General features: G+C 38.3%; 1 protein-coding gene across 1 annotated transcript; it reads left to right on the top strand.

The window, feature by feature from the left end:
• Positions 1–19,988: 19,988 nt before the first annotated feature.
• Positions 19,989–21,605, top strand: LOC111510986 (uncharacterized). Its single transcript, XM_023166970.2, has 2 exons — positions 19,989–20,251; positions 20,339–21,605. Exons 1-2 carry the CDS (start codon positions 20,111–20,113, stop codon positions 21,521–21,523), a joined length of 1,326 nt encoding a protein of 441 aa, XP_023022738.2. The 5' UTR covers positions 19,989–20,110; the 3' UTR covers positions 21,524–21,605.

Here is a 21,605-nt window from a genome sequence, read left to right as displayed (position 1 = left end):
TACATAAGTTGCTGACATGTCTCAGCTCACTGTCTAGATACAAACCTAGATTCCGGCACTCCTTATCTCTGTATCTGTAGAGTAGGGAGGGTGAGTGTAAGCCCACGCACTTAGGCCACATGTGACCCATTGTACATCCTCCCGAGGAGTTGTCCTCCTAGGTCGTCGTCCATCCTGTCCTTTCCAGGAAGGTGGACAGGTCGCTGGGAGACATCTCCTTTATATCGGCAGGTGTAGGCCAAGACTCGCCGAACACACACTCTCTTATTGACGATAACTCCGGGCACTCGCACAGGACATGCCTGACAGTCTCATCTTCCTGTTCACACATCCTGCATAGAGGTGTGTCCACTAGCCCCATATTATGTAGGTGTTTCCTTAGCTGACAGTGGCCAGTCAGAAATCCTACTGTAAGGCGTAGATTTTTCCTGGTCATCGCCAGATATTTCTTCGGCGCCAGCTTCCCAGGGTCGCCCAAGGTGATCCTGGCAAGATTACATCCTTTGATTTCATCCCATCTCTTTAGAGATTGAGCATGGGTGTAACTTTTGACTAGTTCCGCAATTGTCGAAGTCATCAGGCCGTGGGTGCCACTTGGTCCTAAAATTCTTAGTCCAGCCGCTTCCTTGGCTAAAGAGTCGGCAATGCGATTACCTTTACTCCTGTTGTGCCCTTTAACCCACCTCAGGATAATGTTATTATCTATCGAGGCTTTGGCTAAATCTTCGTGGCACTCTAGTGCTAGCCCTGAAGTAACACGGTGTCTGTTCAAGGCTAATAGTGCTTGTCTGCTATCAGTGCAGATTGTAATGTTTTTGCCAGAAATTCTTTTCTTGGTTATTTCTTTTGTGGCGATTGAGATACCAGCCAGTTCTGTTTGGACCACGCTGGTATTTCTTCCCATTCCCCACTTAATCCTTAGGCTTAGTGATCTGGAGTACACTCCACATCCTGAGCCTTCTTTGGTTTTTGAGCCATCTGTATAAATCCGTATTGCATTTGTAACATCTGACTCTGTGTTCTGCTTGATTTGTATTTTGTAGGGTTTATTAAACACAAACCTGGGTTCAATTGCATCACTTGTTGCCTGCAGCAGAGGTTGCGCAGTAAGCGCTTTCTGCCACAGGCCCAACCTCAATCGACCCATTCCTACTTCTAGGTTTACACCAGCCGTGTGCAATCGTACCATGGCCATTAACGCAACCTCCTTAACGTACAGGTCCAGAGGGGTCAGACCCGTGATTAATTCCATTGCCGCGGTTGGTGTTGTTCTCATGGCTCCTGTGATGTTTAAACAAGCCAGTCGCTGTATTTGGTATAATTTTTGGATGGCCGTTGCTTGTAGAACTTTAGGTCCCCATGCAATGGCTCCATACGTTAACATAGGTCTTATTATTGCAGTGTAGATCCAGGCGACTACACGGGGTGAAAGACCCCATGCGCGTCCCACTGTCCTCCGACATTGCTCATAAGCCACGTATGCTCTTTTTGCTCTACTCTGTAGATGAGAGTTCCATGTTAGCTTCTTGTCGAGGATAATACCAAGGTATTTCACCTCTTCAGAGAAGTTTAGTTGGCTTTTGAAGATTTCAGGAGGTTTTAAGCTCGTTAAACTTCTTTTCCTGGTGAAAAGGACCATCTCAGTCTTCTTGGGATTGATCGACAGTGAGTGTTCCTTACACCATGTTTCTATCAATTTGAGCCCATCCTGCGCTCTATCGCACAGTGTGTTTACAAATTTGCCGGTCTGCAAGATAACTATGTCATCTGCGTATGCAATTGTGTAGAATCCATTTTTGTTAAGGTGATTAATTAGGGTATCCAGAACTATGTTCCAGAGAAGGGGTGATAAGACCCCTCCCTGTGGACATCCCCTCATGACCAGTCCTTTTACTGTGATGTCTTCTACATTAATACTTATTGCTCTGCTAGAGAGCATCTGGAGTATCCATTCTCCTACTACCAGGGGTACATTCCTGGAGTGTAGTTGCTGGGTAATTGTTGGAAAGGTTGTTTTATCAAACGCTCCCTCAATATCTATGAATATACCTAGGGTGGATTCTTTGTTATCCAATGATCTCTCGATTCTGCCAACCACATGGTGAAGGGCCGAATCAGTAGACCTTCCCGGGGTATATGCATGCTGATTTGGATGAAGTGGGTTGTTAACAAGTACTTCATCTCTTATATACCGCTCACATAGTCTCTCCATGGTTTTTAAGAAAAACGATGTGAGACTAATTGGTCGGAATGCTTTTGGTAGGGTGTAGTCCATCCTACCTGGTTTGGGTATAAATACTACTCTTACTTCTCTCCACTTACTGGGAATATACCTCAGAGCTAGAGAGGCTCTGAATATTCCAACCAGGTGTGGCATAAGAGTGTCCAGTCCCCACTGAAGTAGGGCTGGTCTTATACCGTCAGGCCCTGGTGACTTGAAGGGGGAAAAGCTCGATATAGCCCATCTTATTTTGTCCTCATCAATTACTGTACTAGCATATTGCCAGTCATATTGTGAGGGTGTTATTGGTACATCCGTCCAGTTCGCCGTTCCAGGAAAGACAGAACCTGGGAAGTGAGTTTCCATAAGAATCTCAGCACTCTCCCGGAGGTTGGCGGCTTTGTCGCCATTTTCCCTCGTCAGGATGCCGATAGTCTTATGGTGGTCATTTGAGAGTGCCTTCTGTAGCCTAGAAGCTAGTGGAAAGTCTTCGACTGCCTCACAATAGGCTCTCCAGGCTTCTCTTTGTTTTCGTCTGCAGACTTTTTTGAACTCTCTGAGGTTGGCTTGATATATAACCCAGTCCTCTTCGAGTCTTGTACGTTTTGCCTTGTTAAAGGTCGTTCTCGCTATCTTCCTGAGGTGTTCCAATTCAGGGCACCACCATGTGTTGGTTGTGCCATGCGTTTGAACCATCCTCATTGGACAGGATTCCTTATAGGCAGTGTCTATTTTGTTGTGGATAGATACTGTGTACCTTTCCAGTTCCTCATTGTTGCCAGGAGTCAGGACCTCTGTTTCCCGCAGAGCTCCTCTTAAGAGTCGATTGTAGAGATCTACATCCGTCCTCTTCGGGTCACGGGATTTTACAGTAGTCCTGAGATCCTGGCTTACCGTATAGGTCAGCCAGCGGTGGTCTGACATAGAGATATGGTCCGAGACTTGCCAGTCTTGGATTTTGTTTGATATTTCGGCTGTCGTGAGCGTGATATCTATTAACGTTTGGCTACGGGCATTAATAAATGTTGGCTCCGTGCCTCTGTTCAAGATAGTTAGATCTTTCTGTATTATATATTCATATAGTGACTTACCTCGGGCGTTGATATCCTTGCTGCCCCAGCTCACGTGGTGAGAGTTTGAGTCGCAACCCAATATGAGCTCCACTCTCTGGTTGAGGCAGTGGTCCACTAGTACCTCCATTTCTCTGGTCGGTGGTAGGGTGGCTGCATCTGAAGGGAGGTACACCGATGCGATTATCAACGCCATATATTTGCCTTTCCCAACTGGACATTCAACTTTGACCGCAGTGAGATCTGAGGTGCTGAATTGTGCCATCGGAAACGCTCTGTATTTCCTAGGAACGTAGACAGCCGTCCTAGGTTGCTGGTTGCTTGGTAAGCTGAAAATTTGACCAGTTAAACTACTGAGACCAGTAATTTTGGTCTTTATTATCCAGGGCTCCTGGATCAAAGCTATTGCATCCTCCAATACATCAAGGTGGCGACATAGTGTTGCCGTTGCCGCCTTTTTGTGTTGAAGGTTGCATTGTATTATTTTTACTTTTTTTCCAACGTCCTTGCCCATGAGACAGTTGTTGGATACAAAGTTACCTTTAGAGGTCCATCTGCTCCCCTGCTAAGGGGGAGGTGGCCTCGCTGTTTTTGGGTGCCTCCTCCGTCAGGTCATCGAATGTCATCTGTTCAGATGCTTCGACTTCCTTTTCGGGACCCATAGTGGCCTTGGGGTCAATATCCACTTTAGGTGGTTCAACTTCCGAGGACTTAGGGTCTTCAGAGGTACTCTCTGTTTCTTTTATTGTTGCCCTAATAGTCAGTGAGGTAAACGCGTAGCTTAACCTCATCGACTTCTTCTTCAGGACAGCCATATCCTCGTCTCCGATCCCGAAGACGAAGAGGTGTCCTTGTGGGTTCATCTTAACCTCATGATGGAAGGTGCACCATCTTGCTACCTTCAGGTCAGGATTCTGCGCCTTCAGCCGACCCAGCACCCTCTCCTTTTCACCGGATGTCGTCTTGTGGACGTCCTCCGGGATCCAGAGTGAGGCTTTGGTGAGCTTCGGGAGCTTATCCACACTGACGACCGCAAGTGATGCCTCCTCCCATGGCTTAATATTCATTGTGGCTTTCTTCAGCCACTCTAGCGTCACGTCGTCATCGCAGACCACTCTGATGATTTCACCGGAGTATGTCCACGACTTGAACGTGGGCGGTTTGCTGTTGTTGCTGGAGGCGGAGAAGATGATCTTGTCCAGCTCCTCCAACAGTTGTTTTTTGATGAGACTCTCTCGTTCTGCGGTAACCTTACCATACGGGTTAGTCTCATCTATGATGGCTACCTTGAGGTGTCTCAAGGCGGCCTCCACGAAGGTTTTGGAAGGTGCAGCGACATTTCTGTCGCTGCGCAGCTTCTTCAACCTTCTTGGGGTTCCCTCCGTGGAGGTACTCGCATGAGGGCGCTTTCCTGCGGTGGCAGCCGGTTCCTTGCCTTTTTCCAAGGCGGAGCTCTTGGCGCCCTCCGCAAGAGGTGCCCTTGTTGTTGAGGATGGAGTGGGAGAGGGGGAGGGTGCACTCATAGTTGCTGCCACTTCTGCCTCTTTCGCTCTCTTCCTCCTCTTGGCCTCGGCGCCGCTGATCCGCTTACGCCTTGGCCTTTGCGTTGTATCGTGAGGTGGTCTGCTATGTCCAGCCTCTTTCTGAGCGGTAGCTTGGGGTGAGCATTTCTGTTCATCCCCAGCCCCCGCCCTAAATTGAGGTGAGCATTGCTGTCCAGCCTCGGGATTGGTTGATTTTTTTTTATGTTTTGTTTGTGTGTCTGTGTTCATGTGTGTTCCCACGAGTAGCAAGGGAAGGGTTGGTCACCTCTAGCAGAGCCCCGCATTACCAGAGGAAGGCTAGTTACAATGAGGTTTCGCCCGGTTCCTCAAGGGGAACGGCACTCCTTAACCCGAGGGGGTAGTCATTTTCAATTTTGATTCTTATCTGTCCAGTGGCTGAATTTCTGCATGACGTACGACCCAAAAAGTAGTTTTTTTCCCATTGAGTTTCAGATTGTGTGCCGTAGGTATGTCCAAGAATGACTGAAGATATGGATTTACTAATATTTCTGAGATAGTTATGGAAGTCAAGTTGAAAGTGAAGTATTTGTATTTCTTTCTTCTTTACTATTATAATAAATTCTCAATGTAATTATTATTTTAATTTCACTTTATCAGTAAGAAACCCTAATTTTTTCGACAATAAAGTATATTTTCCTTCTCTTAACATATCCCAAGGAATCACGTCCTGACAGTACACAAAAAGCAGCTTGCGCAGGCTGTCAATTGACTGATTATGAAAGCAAAGACAAATGAGAAGTAAAACTACCAATTCGAAAAAGAAAACTTCAACCGGGTTGAATCTCATTTGAAAGAAAAACCATCCGAGCTGCCTCTCCACAACCGCTGCCTAGATAATCGACATTTTTTGTACGACTATTCTTGCACGACATACAAGAGATAACCGAGACGTTGGAATCTGAATTTTTGTGGAATTATGAATGCATCAAAACTAAATCATTTCCATTCGTAACGGTAAGACGTATTACATGATACCGAGCATCAAGTATGTATTTTACAGAATCTCGCCGATGACTATCGCGGAAACAATCACGACTCGTACGAATTGTTGCTGAGAAGTTCCTTCGAAAAAAACAGTCACGGATTCCGTTAAAATAAACAGTAATAATGGTATTAAATTTCGTCTCGATGGTCTAGTAGATTGGAGCGTGCACTATTTTTTAGCTGTTTCTAAGATATTTCAACGAGGATATCTACTGAGCACTGGATGTGAAACGAATATATTCAATTCAGATTTATATAAAATATATTCCATTAGAGGTTATTTTACAGAACTACAAATTACATCTATGAAGGATCGTGGCTATCTAAGCCGAGCTTGTGTTACAGCCACGAATCCAATACATTTGCAAACTAAGATAAACCTCCTAATTGGTTCTGGGAAGTCCTAGAAGGACGACCAAATTGATGAGCAATCTTTTAGCATAATAAGAGCATCAAATAAGAAAGAAGATACAGAACAGCTTGTGACATTGTATTGAGTGATTGCAGTATGGTAAATTAGTCAACTATCCAGTATTGTTTCCAATCTGTGGTAGTTGTGACTGATAAATGTTTTCAACTCTATTATCAATTAAGTATAACTTCTGATACACTTTTTAGTGACGGCGGTAAAGAATAATAGAGTTTTGGTCCAATGTACGTAATAAATTTTTGATTGTGAGTCGGCAGCGTGGAACCTTTGCAATCTGAGAAGTGTGTAAACGAGTAATATATATATTCTGAACAAATGTACTCGTAACACTGGCTGTCCATAGTATACAACGGAAAGTATACAGTTTTCTTACACTATATATTCCACTCTCCTCATATAATGGTTGAGTATTATAGCATTTATTCTTTCTGAACATAATTTTTACGAGTGACTTTTGGATCATTTCTAAATTACGTGAGGAAAATTTGAATATTCTTCCCCATAGTATTAGACAATACTGTAAAATGGACTCGTCCAGGGCATCATATACAGTAAGCAACATTTTTCTACTGACCTTTTCACCGTATAGTCAATATGATCATTCCAACGAAGGCGCTGATCCACTAGGATCTCTAAGTAATTTATTGTATTAGTTTTTTCTATGAAGGGACAAGTGCAAGGGAGTCTATCGTTTTGGCGAGTAAGTTTATGGATTTTAATCTCTGTAATAGTGGGCTGATCCTTCTTTGTTGAGTAGAATTCAATAAATTTAGTTTTTTCGACACTGACACTCAATAAATTATTATTTAGCCAGTGGAAAATTATATTTATATCTACCTCCGCCTTTCTATGAGCTTCTTTCCATGTGTTCCCGACAAAAGTTAATGCTGTATCATCCGCAAAAGAAGTTATATAACCTTCGAAGTCCCTCACTGAAAAAATATTATTTATGTATATTAGAAATGAGATAGGGCCAAGCACCGTTCCTTGAGGTACGCCCCTAGGTATTAATAGAGGTTCACTAATTGAATCATTTATTTTAACTCTCGGAATCCTATTAGACAAATAATCCTCAAAGATGTTTAACGCTGCTCCTCTTATACCCGAATCATATAAACGCTATATATTGTATATGTATATTGTGACCCACCGTGTCAAAAGCCTTAGCTCAATCTAAAAAAACAGTAAAAGGTTTGTCTTGATTTTGAAAATAATTGTTAACTAAATTAACTACTTCAAAGATGGCCCTTTCACTAGACCTGTTTTCTCTGAAACCAACATTACATTGAAAAAAATAATTATTATTTTGTAAGAAATGCACCACTCTTTTTTTATACATTTTTCCAAAATTTTTGCAAAATTGTTCATGAGTGTTATAGGTCTTTAATTAGTTACAAGTTTTTTATCCCCAGACTTGAAAATTGGTACTGTAATTGATTCTTTGAAGTAGGCTGGTATTTCTCCCACTACGAGGATTAAATTTGATATATGACAGAGGGGTATAGCAAAGTAAGTGAGATACTTTTCAATGATATGAACAGAAATTCCATCAGGTCCAGGAGATGTGCTATTTTTGAGTCCAGCTATAACATTTATTAGTTCTTTATTTGTTATCGGTTGAAAAAATAATGAGTTGCACATGTTTACATGGTTTTCAACAATGGTAGTTTTGGAACAAGATTAAAAATGGAAAAAGTTTTTTCGAGTATTTCACAATCTGAAAAATAAACAAAGCTAAATCAACAGGGAATCTGTACAGTGTAATACCCAGAATAAGTAAACAGAATTCTGTACTGACTCCTTTCCTTCACCATCTTTCAAAAAATGGCGCTTTTTACGAATTGGTGCCGAAAATTTAAAAAAATTTAGGCATTCCCTTTTCTCAGTTTTGGCTGATTTTTTGTATGATTTAACTGTACCAATAGTCGCTTTCAACGCTAGATCTGATCGATTACCATGGCATTTCCATTCTCATAATTGATAATTGTCAAATTGACGTCATTTGGAGATCCTGCGGCTGTCATCAGGTAACCATCGCACTTTTGAAAAGCACCTCGTCAGATGGCATTAACATTTTTTAATACTGCACGCGCATTCCTTCATTTCCACCTAGCTATTACCGGTAATCATAAACCAGTATTTAGCTTTTTTTCTACCGGTAAAATTCATCGCCGTTCGAAAATCTTCATTCTTCGACACTTAGTTTTTTTTAATGCTGCCGTATCTATAGCTGGCAGTATAATGGTTCCCGTATAATTTACTTCTATAGTTGCATAATATGGCTTCGAGATCAAATGAAACGAAGTCATTGGGAATTAGTTGCTTTAACGGAAATAAATCATTTAATATTTTTCAGAGAACTGTTGATAGGGAAAAGGGACATTTGTGATAACCAATCAGGAACGCAGACAGCCTAGTAATACTAATAATATTGTTGATAATATTTATTTACCATTAAACCGTAGTTTGCGCTGGTCAGGCCCTATCCCTCGAAGCAGCGATACATTCGGGAGGGCGGCCAGCACTATCAACCAACGACAACTCCCCACACCGTGGGGTAAGTGATCATTGGGTCCGATAATCATGTGCCCCGAGCAAGCGAAAAGCATACGAAAAGCAAATTTACTTGCAGAACAATTTGCGTCCTACTCCACAGCCGATTTTCTGGGAAATACATCACCCACAATTCACACACTAGAATTCACAATGCCAGAAATTACTTTTCGACGATGTCTAGCCAGGCAAATTTTTGAACAGCTTAATACAACAAGGCGTCTGGTCCTGATGAAGTGCCCGTCATCGTACTTAAAAAGTGCGCGAATGAACTAACACCAGTATTTTGCAGAGTTTTCAACCTGTCTTACAGAGTGGACTTCTTCACAGGTCATGGAATTTGTCCAACTGAGCTTCAAACTTTCTGTTGGTAGTAGCACCTGATTTCTCAGCCAATACACCATCAATCATGGCCACCGTAGAATCGTCATCAAAAAGAGAAAGGGTGTTGATTTTACCTTTGGGGCCAGTTAATTCTACAAGAGTTATTCTCAATAAAGCTTCAGACTACTTGATCCTGGTGGAATAATGGCAGACTTGCTCTCCGGAGTTTTCCAGTACTGTTTCAGGTTCTTTATGTAACAAAGGATGATGTTTGTAAAGGCAGCCATTAACATCACATTTTTTCTTGCTTTTACAAAGTTTTGTGTGATCCTAAACAACTGAAACATACTTTATTTCCTTCCACCCAATCCCAACGTTTCTCAACTTCAAATTTTTTGAAGTTGTGGCACTTTTCCAATTTATATCCATTTTTCTTGAAGAATTTACATCTGAATCTTGGTTTTTCTGGTAGAATGGATATGGTACAGACATATCTCTTCTTTTAATCTAGTTCTCTTCCAGGAATAACGTACATTATGGCCACATTTATTTCCTCAAGCCAAAGAAAAAATTCTACAATTGTGACAGACTTTTCCAGACGTTTCTATTCCACTATTTGTTTTCCCCATTCTATTTTAAAATTAAGGTTTGGATTCAACAAATATTCATCGAGTTTTTAACTTCGCACAGTAACTGCCAGATTTTGAATTTTATTGGAAAAGTCTAAAATGTTGTCTAATCTATCTTCTCTCAAGTCGGGAATCCTCCTCGCACAATCTACAAGGTCTTGTATAATTATATCGGATCTACCAAATCGTTGTTCCAGTGTATCGATGAATTTGTCTACTTCTTGAGTGAAACTGAGCAAGACGTTAACAGATTCTCTGGCTTTACCTCTTAAACATGTTTGAAGTCGCACAATATTTTCGGCATTGGAAAATCTGCACATTTTTGTTGTTTTCTTTGAATGAATAACGAAATTTATCCACTCTCCAGCTTGTCCAGAAAATATTGGACGTTCCTTGCTGAACGACTGTCTGGCCATGAATTTGTTCAATTTCTGGTCGTCCGTCATATCTTCGTGAGAGAAGCTGTGGAGTTGCATTTTCTCCATGTTATCATTTGTTGATTTCACCCAATTTTTAAAGAATGACGATTTACTAGTTTGTGTTTTAGTTTCTTCGTCTTGTTTTGAATAAATGGATACACCACGGCTTTCAAGTTCCGCCTGTTTGAATATAGATTCTTTCATATTACATGTTTTTCAATTTCTGCTAGACATCTTTCCTTCGAGTACAATTTCCAACTGTCTGTGTAGAATAGATTTACTACTTGAAACTTTGCTACTTTCTGGAACTTTAATTGGTATTTCTGAAAGTATTTCTTCCTTTTCACTTTCAAATTCTGCCGGAATTTCTAGTTTTTCCATAGTTTTCAAATGTATGGTTTTAGATGTGTCATGGATTTGACTGCCGTTGTGAAAAATTGCTGGTACTTTTGCCTCTATCCTTTCACTTCTTCCTAAAGGTACTGAACGTGAAGCAGACATCTTCCACGAGTTTGTTGTCATTAAAAACTAGAAGGACCACTTATGTATCTGACTTGGTTTTACTTTCGAACTCGTTCAAGACTTTGGTTTTGTTTGATATGTAGAAAATGAAAAGATTATTTTTCGTACTGTCAACAACAACTTTTTATTCACAAATCACACTCTCAATTGTTTTCATACAGGGTGAAACAGGAAAATGTACACAAACATACTATAAAATCAAATGAACAAGATCGACAATAAAAAACGTTTAAAATTAAACTTCCGCAGGAACAGATGTCCTGCTGAGATCGCAGAATATTCTAACAAGGTTTTCACCGTCCTCAATGTTTTCCAAAATTTTTGAGTGGAAAGCTGTGACAGCCGTGCTAATAGATTTTTTCGATCGAAAACCACTTCGATTAGAAGAAAGAATTTTGTGACTCTCAACAAAGTTCATTACTCTTTAATAATGGTGATGAACGATTATTACCGGCATAGTCATAAAACTATTGCATCTCTTACACAGTTAATTGTGTACGTTCTGCTGATTGAAATGCATTTATCGTAAGATCAAACGATATACTTTTCATGCTAGAAAAGACGCTTTCAGAAGTACTGCCTCCCTTTTTTGGTAATTTCATAGTTTTGATTTTAGTTTTTAAAATTCTAATGGAAAGATATTGCTCAGTGTTCATATAAAACGACGGGCAACTGGAGATAATTTGTATTTTCACCCAATTTATGAAATTTTGTTCTACAGCGGATCTTTTGGTTGTAATTAAACTAATCAATATCGGTGAAAAGCTTAAATTGATGTTATGCAGAAATAAGCCAATTACTCTAATTAACGATAAATGTGTTGTATAACTGATTGACAAGAAACACGTTGATAACCTTATAGGTCATATGTGCCGCTTTGAAAACTTTTCAGATTTGATGATGGTGTCGATGGGTTTATTTTGAAAAATCATAAAAAAATACTCACATGTGACAGTCAGACTTATGTTGCACACACTCTTAGAAGTTTGAGTTGCCATTGAGTCTAATTTCTTTACTACATTTTCAACACAGGTTACAAATATGATACATTCGACATCTACGTATCTGTTGGTTGTATACTATCTTTACTCATTATTTTGTTATATTATTTATATAAGCTGAAGTTATACTATAGAGCAACGGTCAGCAACAGGGGGACTGCGATCCGTTTGCGGACCGCAGTGCCAAGTATACCGAGTATAAATTATTACTTGGATAAGGCGAACAATACCTCAATTAAATAAAAACCATATTTTTAAGTCACATATAATTTAACCGAATACTTATTTTATTTTAAGTTCCCTAGCTAACCTGTTTTACAAGTACCTACAACTGATATGGTTTGATTAGTTTCCCATCTAGCCTGGCTAATCAAAGAACAAGTAACCTCCTTCTTGCCAAACTTAGATACGCAGAAAGCACTTTGATGTCATAACAAACAAGCGCAATATGCTGGTTGTGGTTTTCCTAAAAGATATTTTGAAATATTTGAATGCGCTACAGAGTTACAAGGAAATGGAAAATTAATATGTGATCTGAAACAAAGCGTTTCTGTTTTTCGTCGTAAGCTGGATATCTTTGAAAAAGATATCGTTGAACAAGAATTTATTCATTTTCCGACAATTCTTGAATATAAAAAAAACTCTTAAGAAGACATTGTTCAGTTATTGAGAATCTGGCCGGTTTTAGGAACGATGTAACGGCAGAATTGACAGATGTAACTGCCAAGTTGTTCAATCTGTCAAAGCCATCACTTCAAATAGAGAAAATCAATTTTCAAGAAGATGTGCCTTTGCAAATGTATGAAACGGTATTCTAATGAGAATTTTAGACCAAACATGTCTCGGAAAAATACGGTTCGACACACGTATGTGAAACATCTTTCTCAAAGATGAATTTTATGAAAAATAAATATCGTTCGAGATTAACGGACGTCTAATAGAAGACCTACTTCCAATTTGCTGTTCCTCTCAAGAACCAAACTGACTCAAGATCGTCTGTGTAGTTTCTCACATTAATTTCAGGTCTTGTGTTCTATAATTCGGAATTTGATTTGAAACCAAAATAATACATAGGTAGCACCTTATTGTTATCAGTTAGGTTTTTTTTTATTTAAAAAGGAAAACACCGCATCAACCACTAGGGTTATTAGCGGTTACAGTAGGTACATTAAATTTTGTTAGAGATGCCAACATTTTCCAAAAAACTATAAAGGGAAGTAAAGTTCGTAACATCCAATGCATTGGTGAGGTCGCTTGGTAATCCGAAAAATTTCCTTTCTTCATTGAAAGCTGGGCAATCAGAGATGAAATGTTCAACACTCATCGTCACACTGCAGGTATCACAAATGCGAGGCTCTTCATGCTTTAGGAGATGTAGATGGGTAAATTTCGTATGTCCAATTATCAGGCGTCTAAGTAAAACTTGCTGTCTGCGGGTGAGAGCTCGGTAATTTTGAGTGACTAGATTCGGATTAATGGCTCTGAGTTTATTATTATATAGGGATTGCCACCTTTGCTTCCATCTGTCGCATATGAGCTCTTTGATTTGGAGATAAACGTCTTGATAGGGCACTCGTTGGATCTCTCGACAGTTGGGGTTTGAAATGGCTTCTCGAGCTTCTGAATCGGCCCTTTCATTACCCGTTATTCCCATATGAGAAGGAATCCAAACTATCTCAATGTGTTTACCATCCTGTAATAACTTTCCCAGTTCAGTCTTAATGAGAAGAAGAAGAGCATTTTTCGAGTAGAGTTGTTGGATTCCCAAGACAGCACTGATATAATCAGTGAAAATGATATGATCACCAACGGATCTACGACAGTATTGTAGTGTGTTGAGTATAGCAAATACTTCTCCTGAGTAGATACTGGAGAAAGACGGCAGTCGATAAGTGTAAGTGGTGGTATCTGTTATCACAGCGGCTCCCACTCCTTCAACTGTTTTGGAAGAATCGGTATATATATGCTTGAAGTGCTGATATTTGGAGACCAGTTTGGACCCCACAGTATCCGGACCCCACCTAAAACTACTTGACGACCCCTGCTATAGGGCCGAAATGCTCCCTTTTATGCTTTGTGTAACTGAAAGACTGGGAGACCTATGCACAACTTTGGAGTCCTCAATTGGTGCCCCTGATTCGTTCAGTTACATTTCGTGAAAAGGTTCAATATACATACGCAGACCCATGTAACTAATTTTGTTTATATGCAAATACTTCTTGTTTTGTAAATTTTCTAATCGAGGCAAATGAATATATTTTTTTTATTTCTGATTTTGATATTAACATTTTTTCAATCTTGCTCCTTTTATTAATATTGTCAACTTCAGTATCCGATATATTTTCAGAATCAACGGGAGTGTTTCCTACTTATTCATCAAACTCAAACACCTGTACATGCAGCTGCAGTTTCGTAAGAATGTATCATCTTTCCCTCCAAGCGATTTCCTGGAGTCTTTGAAGTCCACTAGATACTCGTTAGGACAACAAGAGGATTGTTCCTAATTCTTGGGGTTCTTGGTGAATACTCTTCGTGAGCAAAACAGTAGCAGAATCAATACTCCTGACCGCTCTGGATTGAAAGATTCCGTAAATCTTTTCCTGGAAAAATCCTCACTTGTTTACTTTGTAGTAAATGTTCAAGAGTTAGCGACAACTTGAATTTCTGGAACTTGACGATAGTCGTGTCACGAAGTGTTCTGGTGATGCATTGAATCTATTGGAGCCTCTGGAGACACCCTACATTTTGTTTTATAAGAGAGAGGACATTGGTAGATCAAGATCTTCAGATGATGTGGTGCTGCAGGTTTTTCCGGGTTTTCCTGCAGCTGAAAAAGTAAATGCGCCACTGGAATCAATGAAGTCGCCTCGAAGCGCCAATCACTTTCCTTTGTTGTTTTTATTTTTATCGTTATTTTAGCGAGGGTAGTTATATAATTGAATGAAGCAAATATGTCTCATACAAGTAAGTAGTTTGATGAAAGAATTATCAGTAGTTATTTCAACTTAAAATCAAAGAGAACATTTTTTTGAAAATCATCAATCAAAGTTTTCTTTCAAGATTCAAGAGGGGTATCTGTAATTGATACTTCCTCAATTACAATTTCTCACACAACCATTTTTGGAGCCTATCTCCAGAAAGCTTTCAAATAAACAAAACCACTCTGGGTTTACTTTGAAATATAAAATAAAAAAATGTCAGTTTTAATCTCCCAACTGATACCTCAAGCCAGAACCAAAACATTATCAGAATTCGTTTAAATTTATATCCGAAATTTAAATTTCTCATATCACTCCTGAACTACTTTATTTTCGGTTTTTCTATATTTGGCCAATGTGCTCGTTCGTTTTTTGAATGAATTACCATTGCATTAGCATGAGTGATGAGTTTATACATGGGGACGTGGGGCCAAATCGAAGAGAACACATTTTATAAATCCATGATGCTACTTTTGAAGTGATATATCTCTATGATCGATTATTTTGTTCAAGGTCTGTTCTAGGTTCTAGCCGGTCTTGCTCCTAGTTCAGTTGATACGAGTAAAACGAGTATAGTAATCACTGTTCTGACGCATAGAACTGGTATTTTGGTTTTTTCTAACCAATAATTGCCTATTTGAATTCATTACTTCTCCCAGTAACGTGTATACTGCGTGTATAACCTATTTTGCGGAATATTTCGCAGACAAAACACTTTCATGTGATTTGAATGAGAATTAAATGGTCGGGTATAACCATTGAAGCTGTTTTTCTGCTGATTTCTTAAAGGATCACCGATATTAAATGATACGAGCTTCACAAGACAAAGTGAAAAAGATTATAAAAAGCTCAATGAAGGATTATTCATCTCCATTTGAACAGAAAAATGTAATAGAACGTAGTCATTACTAATATAATGTAATATGATATGATATGATATGATATGATATGATATGATATGATATGATATGATATGATATGATATGATATGATATGATATGATATGATATGATATGATATGATATGATATGATATGATATGATATGATATGATATGATATGATATGATATGATATGATATGATATGATATGATATGATATGACATGAAACTGAAAGGGATATATTTTTTTTGGAAAAGAAAGGCTTTCTACTTCTCCATCTCTATACAAATAGTTGTGTGAATCTTCCAATTAAAGGAAGATACCAATCAATTTCACAATAAACTCTTTGAAAAAAATTGTAGATCATGCAAATATGTAACTTTTACAGTCAAACTGGAGGGAAGCCAGTTTGACTGTTTGTAATATATTTGTAATATATCATAATATAATATATCATAAAACAATATACCACTATTGATTTTTTTTGCATTTGTCAGGTGTGAAGAGTTTTGTTGGTATTTTACATTTGTATTGGTTTTGGCAGTAGATTTCTCCGATGGTGACACAGACCCAGATGTTTTGAATACTCCAGAATATCATATAATATCATATTATGTCATGTCATGTCATATTATGTCATGACATGACATGTCATGACATGACATAATATGACATGACATGACATAATACGATATGATATTCTAGAGTATTCAAAACATCTGGGCCTGTGTCACCATCGGAGAAATCTACTGCCAAAACCTAGACAAATGTAAAATACCAACAAAACTCTTCACACCTGACAAATGCAACAAAAATCAATAGTGGTTCAACGTCCTACCAATACATCCAGAAACGAAAACAAAACATTGTTATAGGGAAAAACGGCCCGGGAGTAATTTAAACGGTATCAAAATTAGGCTATCTCCATGTATACAGGATGTCCCAAGAAGAAACAGCCGAATGTCTCAGTAGTTTTCTTGAGAAAATTACCCCTGTCATCAAGTTCACATGTGAGAAGCTAACAAAAAAACTAACTCAACGTCATCATTCAAAGTGTCTTTTCCTATATCGAACGTGAAAGATATCTACGATCCTGAAATATGGGCTAACGAATGTGCAGTACGACGTTTCACGTTAACAAAAAACTTGGGTGCAGGAGCCAACTTGGCTCAGCAGATACCAGCATAGACTACAACCCATTTCCAGGTGACCAAAAGGAAATTCCATCTGCATTCAGTGTTTTTAGCATTAACATACAATGCATTTCAAATAAACTAGATTTTATTGAATGTTTATTCAACGATTATGACTTCACATTTTTACTGTTCAGTGAGCACTGGCTTGGGAAACTACAAATTGAGAATATTTTAATCAATAACTTAAAACTGATAAGCTACTTCAGTCGTAGTTATCATATGCATGGTGGAGTTGCAATCAGGTAGATCATTTACGAATAACAAAAAAATAAGTGGACCCAGAGTCGATCCCTGAGGAACTCCCAGGTTCATCTCATAATATTCAGATTTATGCTCTCCGATTTCAACTGATATTTTCATCGACCATGACAAGAAATTTTCAAGAAACCACAGGAATACAATTTACTTTCGATTATATTCAATTCAATAATATCAAATGCTTTCGGCAAGAATTGTATCTATGTATATAGATGTTTTGTAGATTATCTACCTGCTACGTTTTATAATCATTTCTAGTATATATGCATTCAATTATCTCTGAATTATCGGTTGTTCAAAAGGGCAACAAATCATGGACAATTACATCACATTTGTCAAGTGCTCTCGTCGCAGTCCCCCAATCGAAATCGTTTCACGCAGAAATGCAACAGATGAATATCGCGTTCTTGGCAATGGCCGTGCACGTAAGTCGACGGTACGCCGCAGTAGTACCAACATGGAAGATGGCTAGTCGAGCCGTTCCGCATGGCTGTTTAGCGTCCGGGAAACGCACAGAGTTGTCAGCCCGTGAAGCGACTGCTGTCCCCCTTTCCCGCCCCGATCGCCGTTCCGCTCCGGTGCCCCTTTCGGAACCGCGTGACCGAAGATTGTTAAGGCGCGTTCACACGAAATCACTCCAGGACAATTATCCTTGAGCTTCAGGGAGTAGAAATGTCAAGAGAAAGTTAAAAACATGGGGAGTGGTTTCGCAATACCGTATTCTTTAACCATTTCTATAGGAAAATGAGTGATTCTAATGGTCGTGAATGAGAGCGTTTGAAGTCGGGGGGAAAATAAAGGAAAGCATACTTAAACATCTGTGATCACTTGAAGTTTTGTGAAGTTTATGAAATTCAATTTCACAAAAATCCATCTTGAAACGTTTCAACTAGAATGGACGTTTTTGATCTAGTAATTTATTGGAATGGGCTAATTAATAGAGACGTAGAAAAAAGCTTCGGCACAGAGGAAAAGCATATAAAGACGTACTTCCATGCACAATCTGATCTTATCCAGTTTTATGTTTGTATGTTTCTGCAGTTTCATCTTTGCTGGCTCAAGAAATTGTAGCTTTTGTCTTCTTTCATATAATCTTGTTTGTTTACTGACTGAACTTTTCAAAAATATCCATTGATAGTCAATAAATCCTTCCCTTTCGGAAACATTTCCTTTAAACTATCATAATACCTAATTCTCTCAACTTTCATCGCCCTTTCCTTCTTTTTTACTTATTCGAAAATATTAAATAGCTGTGAAATAAATTAAACATTACAATCTATACTTATAAATGCATATGTATCATGCATTGTGGTGCTTAGAATTAGGAATCATATTTGGAAAGGACAACAAATATTCTACTTTACTGCTCGTGTCAAACATTGTCTTTCAAGTTCCCTGAATAACAGTAACCAAGAAACTAGCCCCTAGAACTCTCAGTAATCTCTATATTCTTGAAAGACTCATCGTATATGGGATTCTGCTGTTCTAAGACTTTTTAAATCATATTCAATGATATAAATCACTAACAACTTCTATTATTTTTCATTAACGATTTCATCGATTCACCAATGTGTGTGAACTGACCTTAATAAGTAGACTGGTACAGAAAGACACGGACGCCACTGTCGACACACACCGGAAAACGCAACAGGTTGCACGAAAACAAAGTTATACTGGAGTACATGGTCATTCACTAGTTGTATATTATATGAACTGAAAATTTATTGGTGATTAAAAATTGTTGGGTCAAAATTTCGATTGAAAAGGAAAAAACATAGTAACCTTGGAACAGTTGCATAAATGGACTCAATAACTTTAATCCCTGTCATTTTTGAGTTCTTATTCATAAAAATGTCAATTGAACGGAAAATGTTTTTAGAAAAGATGAATTCATCTTTGCAAAAAAATGTGGGAAACTTTAAATAGTTGCTGAACTTGAATATCATATGGCATGATAGTTACTCAAGTAACCAATACTTATTCCTAGTCAATTGGACTGAAATTTTGCGAACACGTTCAGTTTCCATGACAATACATGATAAGCAAATCCAAGATGGCGGACCGCCAAAGATGGCGGACTAGTTTATGAACCCCCACCACCATAGTAAAGTTATTAATTGGAAGGTGAATATGAAACAATAACTCGCGTTATTCTTCAATATATTCCAATTCAATATGGCGTACTCCCAAAGATGGTGAACCATTGGGAAACAAACGTTTTGGCTGTCTACTTCTTCATCTTCAAACAAAAAATGTGAGAATGTTCCAAAGGAAGAAAGCAATTGAATTCAAACATATGTAGATAATGCAAATAAATACCTTTCAGGCACAAACTGAAAGAAAAAAAACTCTCTCAAAACAACTACTATCATATAAACATTTAATTACACGAAAGAGAAAATACTCCACATCTTTCTGAAGACTTCATTTTGAAATTATTTGCTCTCTTGTCCGTTTTAATGTCATGTATTTTTGTAGCTCCATTTCTTGAATGAGATTTATTCTACAGTATCGCGTTATATACTGATTGATAGAAAATTTTATGTAATGGTTTGCGAAATTTGAGCGCCTCTCGTGGTTGTCTTGCAAACATTCGGAAAAACACAACTACATCATAAATAATTTTCAATAATAACACAATCACTTCATTTATCACTGATTATCATTAAAAATGGAAGAGACACTTTGAATTTCCACCTCCTGATTAACAATAGACCCTTAGAAGGCATCGAATTCTTCAATTTTAACAACACAGATACCACATCGGGTAAGTTTTACGGCATTTTCAATTTGGTATTATGTAAATATTGCCGTTTTATAGTTTTCACAACTTTATTGGGGTTGATGTACCTACCTGTTTAAATCAAAATATTTCAAATCTTAGACATAAATGCCCTTCCCTATTACCAACCTGAAAAATTTCGATTGGCTATGCTGTTGCTAATATAATATTTTATTTGACAGTTGACAGAAAATAGATGATTTCGTTTTTCTCCTCGAAATTTACTTTGTGTACTTTAGTGTGATAGGTGTGATTTGGAGTTACTATTGTGAATAAAGTAATGAAATATTCGCAACTATGAATGAATATGCGGGTAGTTTGAAAACTCAATGTAGGGCTTGTCTTGAAATAGCACCCCGATTGTATCCTCTGGTAGGAAACATTGCTAATTGTGATGTTACCATTGCAAAAATGATTTCCTACTGCACCTTGACCGAGGTAACAATAATAATAATGTTTATTTTTGAACACTCCTATAATATTCAACCTCGGCTACTTCATTTAATAACCATTTATCTTTTTCAGATGGATTTAAGTGAGGATCTGCCATCAGGATTTTGTATGCAATGTTTTCGAACAACTCGGATTGCTTACAATTTCATTCGTCAATACAGGGAGTCGCAAAAAAAGCTGTTTCAAGAAAAAAATGAAGTAGAAACGGCAAACGAAACTGAAATAAAGAATGAAGTGGAAAATGAGGCAAGTGAGGAGGAGAGAAGCAATGTTTACAGTGAATCACAAACATTTCAGAGTGAGAAGTTATACCCTGTTGATGAAGAACAACAAACAGGGGATGAAAACGAGGAAGATATTTCAGAAAATATAAAATATATCGAACAAGAAGCAGATGATGAAGTTGTAAATGAAGATAATGTAGAGGAAGTTGTAAACGAAGATAACGTAAACGAAATTGAATTTTATCCAAATAATGATGATGTACTGGTGGAAAGGCTGGAATCTGGATTATATGAAGTGGAGGATTCTGCTTCAGACAATAACTACAAGGTTAGGATTATAAGAAATGAAAAATCTCCAAAATCTCATGAGAATACCATATTTAGAATGAAAGTAAATACCCGGTATACATGTCCTGTGTGTCCAAATGAATTCTATAGGGAATTCAAAAGGGGACTGATGGAACACATGGAGTTGCATGAAGGCGAAACATTCACCTGCAACACATGTACCAATTCACCAACCATCTACGACAAAGACTCATTTTTGAAACATTACGTTGATGTCCATCTGAACCAGTGCCATTTTTGCGAAAAAAGCTTTGCCAAGAGAACTTCTATGTTGTACCACGTCAAGACTCACACGAGCATTCTCTATTCGTGTAAACATGAGGGTTGCACAAAGGTGTATCCTTCACGAACGGCTTTGAACAAGCACGAAACCACACATGCTAATACAGTGAGACACATTTGTAGTGAATGCGGGGAGAAATTCAAGACGTACGATACTTTTAAATACCATATGAACCGGCACGATGGCAAAAAGTTTCTATGCAGTATTTGTGGTCGAACGTTCATTTTGTCTGTAAATCTAAAGAATCACATGCTCACTCATAAGGGGGGCAGACCCTTCAGTTGTAGTTTTTGTGATAAGACCTACACTTCTTATACTCCCTTGAATAAACATATGCGTAAATATCATGCCGACAGAAAGAGGGGAAACAGTAGATATTATAAGTATGATGAGGTTTCATAGTTTGTATCTTTTTTTCTTTTGGTTGATTCGGTTGTTATATTCTCAGTGGTTTGAATATAATATTTAATTTTTTTTTCTAATA

Source organism: Leptinotarsa decemlineata, unplaced genomic scaffold (assembly GCF_025532065.1).
Source record: "Leptinotarsa decemlineata unplaced genomic scaffold, Ldec_3_MD MMD2_P_RNA_scaffold_5, whole genome shotgun sequence".
Classification (NCBI taxonomy): Eukaryota; Metazoa; Arthropoda; class Insecta; order Coleoptera; family Chrysomelidae; genus Leptinotarsa; species Leptinotarsa decemlineata.
Note: the sequence above shows the minus strand (reverse complement) of the source record. Positions and strands in the feature narration are given on the sequence as shown.

Excerpts from the sequence above, each read along its gene's own strand:
- LOC111510986 (XM_023166970.2), top strand. The coding sequence starts at position 20,111 with ATGAATGAATATGCGGGTAGTTTGAAAACTCAATGTAGGGCTTGTCTT. Across the intron at positions 20,252-20,338 it reads CCTACTGCACCTTGACCGAG|ATGGATTTAAGTGAGGATCT; the intron begins GTAACAATAATA and ends TATCTTTTTCAG.